The 12,538-nt window shown below is 29.8% G+C and overlaps 1 protein-coding gene across 21 annotated transcripts in view; it reads left to right on the plus strand.

Annotated features, from left to right (window-relative positions):
- The window catches only part of LOC122507790 (basement membrane-specific heparan sulfate proteoglycan core protein), a 282,285-nt gene that overhangs the window by 191,265 nt on the left and 78,482 nt on the right, over positions 1-12,538 (plus strand). For 17 of the 21 annotated variants that reach the window (XR_006302150.1, XR_006302162.1, XR_006302152.1 and 14 more), the window contains 3 exons: positions 1,587-1,736; positions 7,632-7,781; positions 12,007-12,117. The exons of 2 other annotated variants lie outside the window; for them this stretch is intronic. Coding sequence is in view for 2 of the 19 variants with exons in the window: in XM_043620734.1 (XP_043476669.1) it covers positions 1,587-1,736; positions 7,632-7,781; positions 12,007-12,117 (411 nt within the window). In the remaining 17 variants the exon portion in view is untranslated. The remainder of the gene's footprint in view (positions 1-1,586; positions 1,737-7,631; positions 7,782-12,006; positions 12,118-12,538) is intronic. 2 more of the 21 variants (XR_006302154.1, XR_006302161.1) reach the window with 2 other exon arrangements.

A 12,538-nucleotide genomic window follows, 5' to 3' on the forward strand; every position in this document is an offset into this window, starting at 1 on the left:
GTGCAGTATCGTGATTATTCAATGGAGAATATTTCAAGTTGCACGTCACTCGAGAGTTCTAATTGATTGAAGCATATGATCAACTTGAGTCGTTGCATTCCTTTGATATTTCACCAGAAGTAAATAGAATCATCTGGCTATCTTTTTGAAAATAGAATCTTTATTCTCAGAGTATGATAAATCTTCCTGTATTTTATTAATAGAAATAGAAACATTTTAATTGACTATATATACTGTCAAAACAAAGAATTCAGATAAAAATATATATGCAGGGAAAAATTGAGTGAAAAAATTTTAATTCTATAAACTTTTTTCTTATAAATTAATCGAAATATCAATATATTATGATCCCACTTGCTTTTGCAAATTTTTTGTGTGTTGATTTTCAGTTGCCATGAAAAATGTTTCAATTTTTTATTTTTATTAGACTCGGTAAAAAATGATATTTGATTAAAAGCCATAGGGGGGGGGGGATTTTAATTGGAACTATTACAAATTTTACTAAATTAGCGAAATTTATAGTTGCTTCAATTAAGACTTTCGCTATTTTAATGAAACTTGTCGCTGATCCAGGTAAAGCTTTTTTTGTGCAATTTAACTTTTTAATTGCTTCAAATAAATTTTATTTGGTTCTGATAAAATTTCATTTGGTTCAAGTACAATTTTATTTGGTTCAAGGAAAATTCTATTTGGTTCAAATGAATTATATTTGGTGAAAATAAATTTTATTTGCTTCCAGTCAAGTTTTATTAGATTAAGAAAAATTTTATTTGGTTCCATGTAGAGTTTTATTTGATTCAAGAAAAATTTTATTGAGTACGTGCGAATAAATTTAATTTGGTTCTAGTAAAATTTTATTTGGTGTAAAAAAATTTTATTTGGTTCCAGTAAATAATAATTTGGTTCCAGTGCAAATAAATTATATTTGGTTCTAGTCAAATTTAATTTGGTTCTAGTAAAATTTTATTTAGTGCAAATAAATTTTATTTGCTAACAGTGAAATTTTATTTGGTTCCAGTAAAGTTTTATTTAATTCAAAAAGAATTTTACTAAGTACTTGCAAATAAATTTTATTTGGTTCTAGTAAAATTTTATTTGGTGCAAATAAATTTTATTTGGTCCGAATAAAATTCTATTTGGTTCAAGAAAAATTTTATTTGGTTTCAATAAAGTTTTATTTGGTTCCAGTAAAGTTTTATTTGGTTAAAGAAAAATATTATTAAGAAAAAGAAAAATTTTATTTGGTTCAAGTAAAATTTTATTTGGTTTAAAAAATGGATTTTATTTGGTGCAAATAAATTTTATTCATCCCGAATAAATTTTTTATTCAAAGCAAATAAATAGTTCACTATAGGCTTTGAGACAAATATACTTTTATTTAACTCAAAGAATATTTGGTTTTAAATAAAATTTTCCTCTGGGAATATTAATATTTTCAAATATTTCAAATATTTTCAAATAAAAATAATATTGAATACATTTTTTTGGTAACAAAATGTCTATATATATATAAAAAAAATTGTTTTGTCATTGTTGCTTTTGCTTTTACGAATGTCCATTTTTTTGTTAATTTCTGCCAAAAATAGATCGAGATTGTACTCCAACTCAATTCAAATGTGCCACTGGGGGGAAATGCATCGAAGGCATCTACAGATGTGATGGCCGTCCGGATTGTCCAGATAAAAGTGACGAGGATTGTCCTTCATTAACGCCTAAAGAACCCGTGTCTACAACGAGTACGCTATTTTTGTGTTTCATTGCTTTTTTTTCTATTTTTACACTGAGAAAACATAAAATAAATAATATTATTAATTACAGTAATAAATAAATTTTAAATAATAATTATTATTATTGGATAAAATTATAAAAAAGAAAACGAATAGATTATTTTATTGATTTTAATTTATTTTTTATTTAATATTTATTTATTATTTATTTATTAGAACTTCAGTAGAATTTTAAATGAATAGTTAATATTAATAACATTTTAAAATAATTTTTGCTGTTTTTTTTTTTGCAGTTAATATTGACTTTGGCAAAAAATATATTTCATAATTAAACTCAACTATTTTTGACTCTGCAGCAAAGATATTCGAAGATTTAAACAAAATATTTTTGGGTAAAAAAGAAACAGTTTTCTCAGTGTTTAAATAAGCTTTTCCTTTCATTACCATTTGTTTAATGTGTCCTTTTTTTATTTTATGTAAATTTTAATTTATGCTATAATTTTACGTATTTTCTGAAAATATTACAGAAAAAATTGGGCTACAAATGAATTTAACATTAGTTCACTCATTTCGATTAAAAAATCATAATGAGTAGCAACAGAAATTTTCCCCAATTTTTTCTCTAATAATTTAAAAATATTTATTATTTTTATTTTGGAATTTAATTTCGTGCTTTTCGTTTCATATGGTGTGGTTATATTTATTATTTTTATACATTACCAGAGATAAATGTAAAAAACAAACATTGCAACAGAAAAGTATATTTACTGAAAATTAATTATAATATATAAATTTAATGATTTAATATTCTCGCATATTTTTTTATTTGTTGATTTAAAAATGTTCTGAATTATTTACGAAATGAAAAATAATCAGTAAAGTAAATAAAATATATTAGACCGAGAGGCTATGGTTCTAGTAAGGAATATAACCAGGTTACAATAAGACCTTTTTATTGGTAACGAATGACTCGAGATTAACTCTGGAGAGAGTACAAAGGAACTGTGGTGGTAAAAAGTGTGTGTGTAAAGAAAGTGTGTTAGCGCATGCGTACGATTGACATAGCAGGGACGTAGTTAGTATAAAATGATACATATTTGACACTTCCCCTCAAACAAGTCCGTGTTTTGTCTTTGTATTATTATTTTGAAATAATTTCCCCCCATTTAAACAAAAATAAAAAGCACTGAACTAAACACTTCTTTTGATGTCACGTGATCTCATACCGAACTGAGATATACACTTGAGATGCTTTGTTCCACTTAGTCCTTTAGTAAAGACATCAGCCATCAAATCATTCGTCGGTATGTAGTCGATGGAAACCTTGCCTTTTTCCAGGGCCTCCCTGATGAAGTGGTACCGAATTTCTATGTGCTTACTTCTTGAGTGGAACACCGGATTTCTGGCAAGTTTCTGCGCACTTTGATTGTCGTTATACATTTGGACCTTTTTTTGATTTCCTAGTCCGATTTCTTCTAGCAGTCCCAGCAGGTGAATGGCCTCCTTCGAAGCCTCCGTGAGCCCCATGTACTCCGCTTGCGTGGTCGATAAGGCCACGGTACGTTGTTTTTTGGACTCCCAGGTCACTGCCCCTCCTGCCAAAACAAAAACGTATCCTGTGTAGGATCTTCGATCTTCTGGGCATCCGCCCCAGTCGGAGTCTACGAAGCCTTCCAGATGTCTTGAACACTTTTGATATCTCAGAGCGAGCCTTGATGTTCCTCGGAGATAACGCAGAATTCTCTTTGCTGCAATCCAGTGTTCTTTTCCGTTCGCGTTGTTGAACTGGCTCAAGTAGTTCACTGCATAGGCGATGTCGGGTCTTGATCCCACGGCCAGGTACATCAGAGTGCCAATGAGTTCCCTGAAGGGGTGATTATTTTCTTCTTCTTCAGCTTCCGATTGATCGAGTTTCTTTAATTTAATTCCGGCATTCGTCGGAGTAGCAGCTGGTTTCGATTCCTCCATTCCGAATTTGTTCAAGATTGTTTCGATGTATCCGCTTTGACATATTTCCAAGAAGTCGCTTCCTCGATTGAATTCCATTCCTAGGCAGTTTTTGACGTTTCCTAGATCCTTCACAACGAATTTCTGTTTAAACGATTGTTTGAAGTCTGACAGAAAATCAATACTACTCGATAAAAGCAATATGTCGTCGACGTAGATTGCCGCTATCAGAATCTGCTTCTCTCGTTTCTTGGTGTAGATACACGGGTCGGCATTCAATGGTTTCATTTCAAGGTTTCGTAATTCCGTGTCGAGCTTTTTGTACCATTGTCTGCCCGCCTGTTTCAATCCGTAAAGTGATTTCTTGAGTAAGCAAACTTGATTTCCTCGACGAATTTTTCTCAGCATTTCCGAAGCTGTCACATCTGAGTTTGATTGTTTTGATTTAAATTTTTCTTTTGTGACTATTTCAGGTAACATCTCTTCAAAGAATTCCGGGATCTCCATAAAGATGTTTTCTTCGATGTCGCCGTTGAGGAAGGCCGTCGCCACGTCCAATTGGTGAATAATTAAATCGTTTTCGACAGCTAGTGCCATTAACAATCTGACTGAACTTAGTCTTACCACTGGTGAAAAAGTTTGATGAAAGTCTACTCCGGGTCGTTGTGAGAATCCTCGCGCGACGACGCGTGCTTTCCTTTTTTCCAATGTTCCCTCGGCATTGAATTTGTTCCTGAGTACAGTTCTACATCCGATTACGTTACAACCTTCAGGGCGTTCGACGATGGTCCATGTCTGGTTTTTGATCAATGCTTCAAATTCTTCCTGCATGGCGCGTTTCCAAAGATCTGCATCGTCTCCGTTTAGAGCCTCCTTGATCGAAATTTCCTCTGCGATGTTCGAGTGTTCCGGGTGTTGCTCAGCTGCTTCTTCAACGTTGCGTGATCTGTAATTTTTCCTTGGCCTTCCACGTGCTCCGGTTCTTATAATCTGCGGTCTTCCAGCTAGTCGTATTTCCTGTTGTGCGATATTGTTATTCTGGATGGCGTTTTCGACCATTTCTCTAGCCTCGATGTTGTTTTCGTTCTCGAGGGTGTCATCTTCGTCGTCTTCATCTTGTGATTGATCGAATCCAAAAAATTCTTCTTCTTCTGAGCTCTCGACCTCGTGATTTCGAATTTGGTGGTTGTTTCTTCGATCTGTCAAGGTGTGTTCAATTTCAATCCAGTTTTCCTTTTTCGTATGTTTACCTTTTTCGTTCGACGTTTCCTCGGGGAGAAATTCTTCGAATTTTTGTTTCGGAAGAAAAGTGTTCGTGAGTTCGATGTCTCTTGTTATTTCGACTTTTCTTTTATCCGGCAACCAGACTCGATATCCTTTTGATTCTGTAGAATATCCTAAGAATATACACTTTTGCGCTCGTGGTTGAAATTTTCCTTTTCCCGGTGACTTGTCCAAAGCGAATCCATGACATCCGAAGGTTTTTAGGTGATGGAGGTTTGGAGGAGTTCCGGTCCATTTTTCGAATGGTATCTGACCGTCTATGCTTGTGGAGGGACATCTATTCCTTACGTAATTGGAAGTCGCTATCGCCTCTGCCCAGAACACCGGGGGAAGGTTAGAATCTATTAGGAGACATCGCGCCATCTCCACTAAGGTTCGATTCTTCCTTTCGGCTATGCCGTTCTGTTGTGGGGTGTGAGGTATTGTGAACCTTCTTGTAATACCGCATTTTTCCAGGTGTCGATCCAAGTCCTTATTTCGGAATTCCGTACCGTTGTCCGACTGCAAGCATTTTATTTTCTTTCCGGTCTGATTTTCCACCACAGCTTGGTAACTTTTAAAAGCGTTCGCGAGTTCGTCTTTACTTTTTAGGAATTTCACTTCACACATACGAGTAGCGTCGTCGATGAAGGTCACGAAATACCTTGCATGCCCGAGAGATTGTGTCCGCATCGGCCCGCACAAGTCCGTGTGCACTATATCGAGTATTTCCGTTTTGCGCGATGATTTTTTTGGAAAAGGCCTTTGCGCGAATTTTCCCGTTACACAAGTTTCACATATTTCGAGTTTTTCACTTTCACTGAACTGTATTCCTTGATTTCTCAACAAACTTTTTAGGTCCTTTTCGTTCAAGTGACCTAGTCTTCGATGCCACAATTCTAATTTTTTTGAGTTATCACTTTCCGAGGCAACACTCGCGAGTTCCGACGTTTCCTGAATATAATATAGTCCGTTAATTCTATTCGCGGATAGTTTCACGATGCCGTTCGCGTCACGAATTACCGCCGAGTTTCGTGTGAAAGTTACGTCGTATCCGTTATCGGTGATTTTCCCGACGGAAATCAGGGGTGTTCTTAAATCCGGCACGTACAGGGTTTTATCCAATTTCAGAGGTTTTGTTTCATTATTCTCGATAACTGAAATTTTTACCGTTCCTCTTGCTTCCACATTAGTAGTTGCACTGTTTGCCAAATTTAATTTTTCACTTTCGCACTTTTCACTATTTGTAAACTTGTCTTTATCGTGGCACATGTGCGACGTACAGCCGCTGTCGAGGCACCACTTCGTTCCCGCTCGGCTGTCTTCGGTTTTCAGCGCTGATTCCGAACTCGTGATTAAAAAACCCATTTCTTCCGCTTTACTCGCTTTTTCTCCTCTCTTGTCGTATTTCGCGTTACACTCGTTGGCCTTATGCCCGACTTTCCTGCACTTATGGCATTTGAAAGGGAAGAATTTTTCTTCCCCTTTTTCGGCGTTTGATTTCTTCCCCTTCCATCCAAGTTTCTTGTGATGACCACGATTCGCGCTGCTAGCCAACATGGCTTCCGATGAATTTTCACGTTGAGCAGACTTCCTGGCGTCACTCTCTTCGATGATTTTTATTTTCAGGGTTTCAGGTTCCGGCAAATTATCCCGCGTTTCGATGGCGCATCGAAAGTTTTCGTAGGTGGAGGGGAGACTGTACAGCAGCATAATGGTGAGTAAATCCTGGTTGATGGCCACTTCCATCTCCTGCAACTTGTCCACTGCATCGAAAAAGCCGCGGATGTGTTCTCGAACATCGTCATGCTCCGCCATTTTATGCAACATCAGCTGTTTCAGCAGGGTGGCCTTCCTGGCCGGTCCTGTTGACTGATATATCCTTTGCAGCTTCTGCCATATTTCATGTGCGGTTTCGCATGTTTTCACCTGTTTTAATTCGGATGGTTCTATTGCGAGAATTAGATCCGATTGCGCTTTACTGTCCGCCGTTACCCATGCGGCCGCTGCCGCTTGCGATGCCGCGTCGCCAACCACGGCTACCGGTTTAGGTTTGTCGCCGTTTACGTACTCCCAGGCGTCATTCTTTATTAGTAATGCTCGAACTTGAAGTTTCCACGTATCGTAGTTATGCTTTCCGAGAGCTTCAATACGCGTCGAGTACGTAGAACTCATTTTGCGAAATTTTCAGAGACCACGCTTCCCCTCGAAAAGTACTTCGTTTCTTTCTCGAATTTTTTTACAAAGGTTATTTCACTTCCGAACTATACGCGATGAAATCTGGGCCCATAACCTATTAGACCGAGAGGCTATGGTTCTAGTAAGGAATATAACCAGGTTACAATAAGACCTTTTTATTGGTAACGAATGACTCGAGATTAACTCTGGAGAGAGTACAAAGGAACTGTGGTGGTAAAAAGTGTGTGTGTAAAGAAAGTGTGTTAGCGCATGCGTACGATTGACATAGCAGGGACGTAGTTAGTATAAAATGATACATATTTGACAAAATAATATGTAAAATAAAAAACTAGTAAAAAAAAAATTAGTAAAAGAAATAAAAATATTTACAAATAATTTTCTCTAGTTTTTATAGAAGAAAAATAAACATTTCTCTCTGGTTATTGTATTTTGTGAATAGAATAAATGTGCTTTCGTGTGCTTTTTATCCAAAAATTTCCCTAAATGTGCAAATAGACCATTCGAGACCATCCTGGAATATTGTGCAGACAAGGAATTGTGATCCAAGGACTGAAATGCGTTGCGACGATGGCCATTGTATTTCCCTTCATCAAAAATGTGACAATGTTATTGATTGTCGAGATCAAAGTGACGAACGCGATTGTGGTAAGAGCTTCATTCACAATTTGCCATTTTCCTTTTCTCCACTTTCTTTATATTTTCATTTTTCTTCTTAATTCTTGGGAATTTTTCCAAAATCACATTTTGCTATAAACAAAACTATTTCTACTTACAAGTTATTAATTTTTAAGTAAATTGTATTAACTTGTGAATACATTTTTTAAGTTATAATTTATTATTTGTAACTATAAATAATTTTGTTTCAAAAAATGGTGATTTTTATAATCTTCTTTGGAATTTTTAAGAAATAATGTTTCTAAACTCAGTTATTAATTTTTATCACTACAAAAAGAAATACGCTTCTTTTAATAAACGTATCAAACAAAGAATTCTATACAATTTTGCAGTGATGTAAATATAGTTACAAAAAAAATTAAATAGGTCACGTTTTCTGAAATACGTTTTAATATTAAAAGATTATCTTTATTATTTAACTCTAATTTTATCTTGACTTCTTTCTTCTTTCTATTGTAAAGTATCAATATAAATATACCAGGATAAATATAATAAAAATGAAAATTTAAAAACGTGAAAATAGTATTTTAAATATATATATATATAGAAAATGTGAATATTCAATTTTTTTGTAACAAGTTCTTAGAAAGCAAAGCTTTTAGGCTACAAAAAGATATAATATAAAAATTAGTCAAGTGCTTCTGCACTCCGGAGAAATTTAATTGGGTCAAATCAAGCGCGAGGCTTTCTTCATTTTCAAGAAATACGCATTTTTTTTTTCTAAACACGACTTTAGAATCATTTTCAACATTTACGACAATTAAGTTGTAAAAGACATTTCATTAGAAATTTTGCAAGTAAATTTTTTGCTTTCGGTGCTTTCCATGCCAGAATAATGACAAGAACAACAAAAAACTATGAAGAAAAAAAATGTTTATGCAAATAAACGATAATTAATGGAAACAATAAAAATAAATAATTGTAAATATTAATAGTTTTTTAATTAATTTTTCAATAAATAATTGTGATAATAAATAACTATAATATTAAATAATGATAATAAATAATTTGAATAATAATTAATTATAATATTAAAATAATAATGAAAATAATAGTAATAATTAGTAATAATAGTAATGATAATAATAATAATAATAATTATATAAAGATAAACTTAAAAAACTTAACAGATAAAAATAGCAAATTAAAGTGAAAACGAAATTTAAATTCATTTTTCTTAATTGTAATTAATGATTCTCAATTCGAGAAATTAAACCACCATTTTGTTCTTCAATATATTGTTTTCAATTTAAAATGTTATTGGCAAAAATAATTCAATTTTTCGTTTAGTAAAAACTTTGATTAAATTTGTTAATTTTCTATTAAAATTAACAAATAAATTGTATATTTGAACCAATAATTTCAGTGTTTGATGCAAATACGATTTAATTGATTTAAATAAAAATTATTTGATTCGAGTAAATATTTATTTGATAATAGACAAGTAATCGGTTTCTTGAATCAGGTAATTACTTTTTATACTGTAATAATTACAATAATTATTTAAATTATTAATAATATTAATATTATAATTTTACTATTAATAATAGTAATAAAAATTATAATAATATAATAGTAAGAATAATAATGATTACAATCATAATAATAAAAATAATAGTGCTAATAATTTTTGTTATTATAGTAGTGATTATTTTTATTACTTATTTTTATTATTATTATTATTATTATTATTATTATTATGTTATTTATCATTAATAAAATTTTAATTATTAATAAAATTATTATTACTATTATTATCATTACTATTTCATTGTCGAGTTCATTGTACACAATTTCTTTAGTGATTCATTCATTGTTGGATTCTTTTTAAGTAGTACAAGAGATTTTAGTCAGACGCGACGAACCTTAAGTAGCTACAGGTAGTGCGCGTCAGACGAATATTGAATTACAACAGTAACGTTTTGCTTTCAATTATTGTGAATTTTATTTTTAATGTTATCATTTAAATGTTGTTGATTTGTTTATAATTTTCCATTTTTAATGTAGAAATTTTTAAACACCACATTTTAATGACTGTAGGTATATAATATCAATTTTATAAAATCGCGTGACACGTTCTGAATAAATGTAGGTACTTTAACAGAAAAAAAATTTTATTTTTTCTTTTCAACTAAAAATAAATAAAGCAAAACTATAATTCTCAATGCAATTTGAATTAAATAATTATTTTTGATTTTACATAAAAAAATAAACTTAAAAAAAAAATAAATTTTATTTTTAATAACATTTTAATCGAATTCCCCGACAAATGTAATTATTCTTAAAAATTTTATTAAAATTCATCGAAAGAATTCAATTATTTCTAGAAACAAATTCTTCTCAAGAATTCAATTATTTCCACAAATAGCAAAATTTTTCAGATTTACTAAATTCTTTTGAATATTATTTAAAAAAAAAAATTCTTTACAAGAATTCAATTATTTTCATAAATTTTCATAAAATTTTAAAAAACAATTCAATTATTTTTCAAAAGTAATAAAATTCTTCTCAGAAATTCAATTATTTTCAAGAATTTTAATAAAATTCTACACAAACATTTCATTATTTTCATAAATAATAACATTCTTTCGAAGAATTCAATTACTTTTATAAATAGTAAAATTTGCATAAATTCAATTATTTTTAATACAATTTTAATAGAATTCCTCGAAAAATGTAATTATTCTTAAAAATTTTATTAAAATTTGTCGAAAGAATTCAATTATTTTTAGAATCTGTAAAAAAAATTCTTCTCAAGAATTCAATTATTTTCATAAATTTTCATAAAATTCTAAAAAACAATTCAATAATTTTCCAAAGTAATAAAATTCTTCTCAGAAATTCAATTATATATAAAATTTTTTTTAAATCCTTCTCAAAATTTCAATTATCTTTATAAAAAATTAAATTGTTTTCCACAATTCAATTATTTTCAAAAATTTTAATAAAATTCTACACAAACATTTAATTATTTTCATAAATAATAACATTCTTTTGAAGGATTCAATTACATTTATAAAAAGAAAAATTCTTTGCAGAAATTCAATTTTCAACTTAATTATGAACAGACAAGATTATTTTAAAAAATTGAAAAAATTCTTTTGTTTGGAAAATAATTCAAACATTTTCAAAATTTTTGATTAAAATTAATAAAAAAAACATTATTTTCAAAAAATTTAAAGACACTCTGCAAAAGAATTAAATTATTCCTAAAAACTCTAATACAAATTTTTGAAGATATTTTTAAAAATTCTTCGCAATATATTCAATTATTTTCATAAATAGTAAAACTCATTGCACAATTTCAATTATTTTTAATAAAACTTTTAATTGAATTCCCCGACAAATGTAATTAATTATTCTTAAAAATTTTATTAAAATTCGTCGAAAGAATTCCATTATTTCTAGAAACAAATTCTTCTTAAGAATTCAATTATTTCCATAAATAGTAAAATTTTGCAGATTTACTAAATTCTGTTGAATATTTTTTTCAAAAAAATTCTTCACAAGAATTCAATTATTTTCATAAATTTTCGTAAAATTCTAAAAAACAATTTAATTATTTTCAAAAATTTTAATAAAATTCTACGCAAACATTTAATTATTTTCATCAATAATAACATTCTTTGTTTTGGAAAATAATTCAATTATTTTCCAAAGTTTTAATTAAAATTAATAAAAAAAACATTATTTTCAAAAAATTTAAAGTCACTCGGTAAAAGAATTTAATTATTCATAAAAACTCTAATAAAAATTTTTAAAGCCATTTGTAGATTTATTTATGTTAGAAATCAAATAAATTTAAGTTTGATGAGAAAAAATAACCGGTAAAAATTAGGACAAAGTCGGGAAAAAACCGGGAATTTTGTTGAACGAAAATAGTAGACAAAAAACATAAAAATTTTTTTGTAGTTTCTAAAATACCTTTGTTCACAGCGTGTCACATTTAAAATAACAAAAACCATATATAATACAAAGAGTTAAAATTTAAAAAAAAACAGATTCAAAAAATAATTAAAAATATTAAATACTTAATATAAAAAAAAAAAAAATTTCCAAAACATGCATGAAAATCAATATATATTTATATATATAATATAATATTATATATGCTTCTAATATACATTATTAAACGCTGATTGGTGTTTTCTCGAAGCTTGTTGTTAGCTTTTTTTGTGTGTATGTCTGCGTAAAGGACTCTGCGTTCCTGGGGAATGGAAATGTATGAACAACGAGTGTATTCTGGAAAGCGAGAGATGCGATGGGATGCTTCAATGTGTGGACGAATCGGACGAAATCGGTTGCGGTAATTATAAAGCTAAAAAAAAAGTTTTTAAACTTTTTTAATTACTTTTGCTTGACCCACCTGCAACCATCACACATATAATATAAACTGTTGTTTAATAAGCATTATTTTATTATTATTATTTAATTTAACAATGAAGAAAGAAAGGCACGGTTTATTAAATTTTATTCACTAATAACTTATTATATTTACTTATTATATTTTATGTATACGTAGTAAACGTATTTATTTCCACCTTAATTAATTTTTCATTTTTTTCCCCTTTTTTTTGGGAAAATATTTTCGCACATATAATTTCAAATTGCGAGAATTTAATATATTTTTAAATTAAATTTCACAAAATTAAAATTTATATTTTCTGTTAAATTTATTATATATAATAATATCAAATATTAGCTTCATTTGTAATGCAGAGTAGAAA

The sequence above is a fragment of the Leptopilina heterotoma genome, unplaced genomic scaffold (genome assembly GCF_015476425.1).
Source record: "Leptopilina heterotoma isolate Lh14 unplaced genomic scaffold, ASM1547642v1 Lhet_114, whole genome shotgun sequence".
Lineage (NCBI taxonomy): Eukaryota > Metazoa > Arthropoda > Insecta > Hymenoptera > Figitidae > Leptopilina > Leptopilina heterotoma.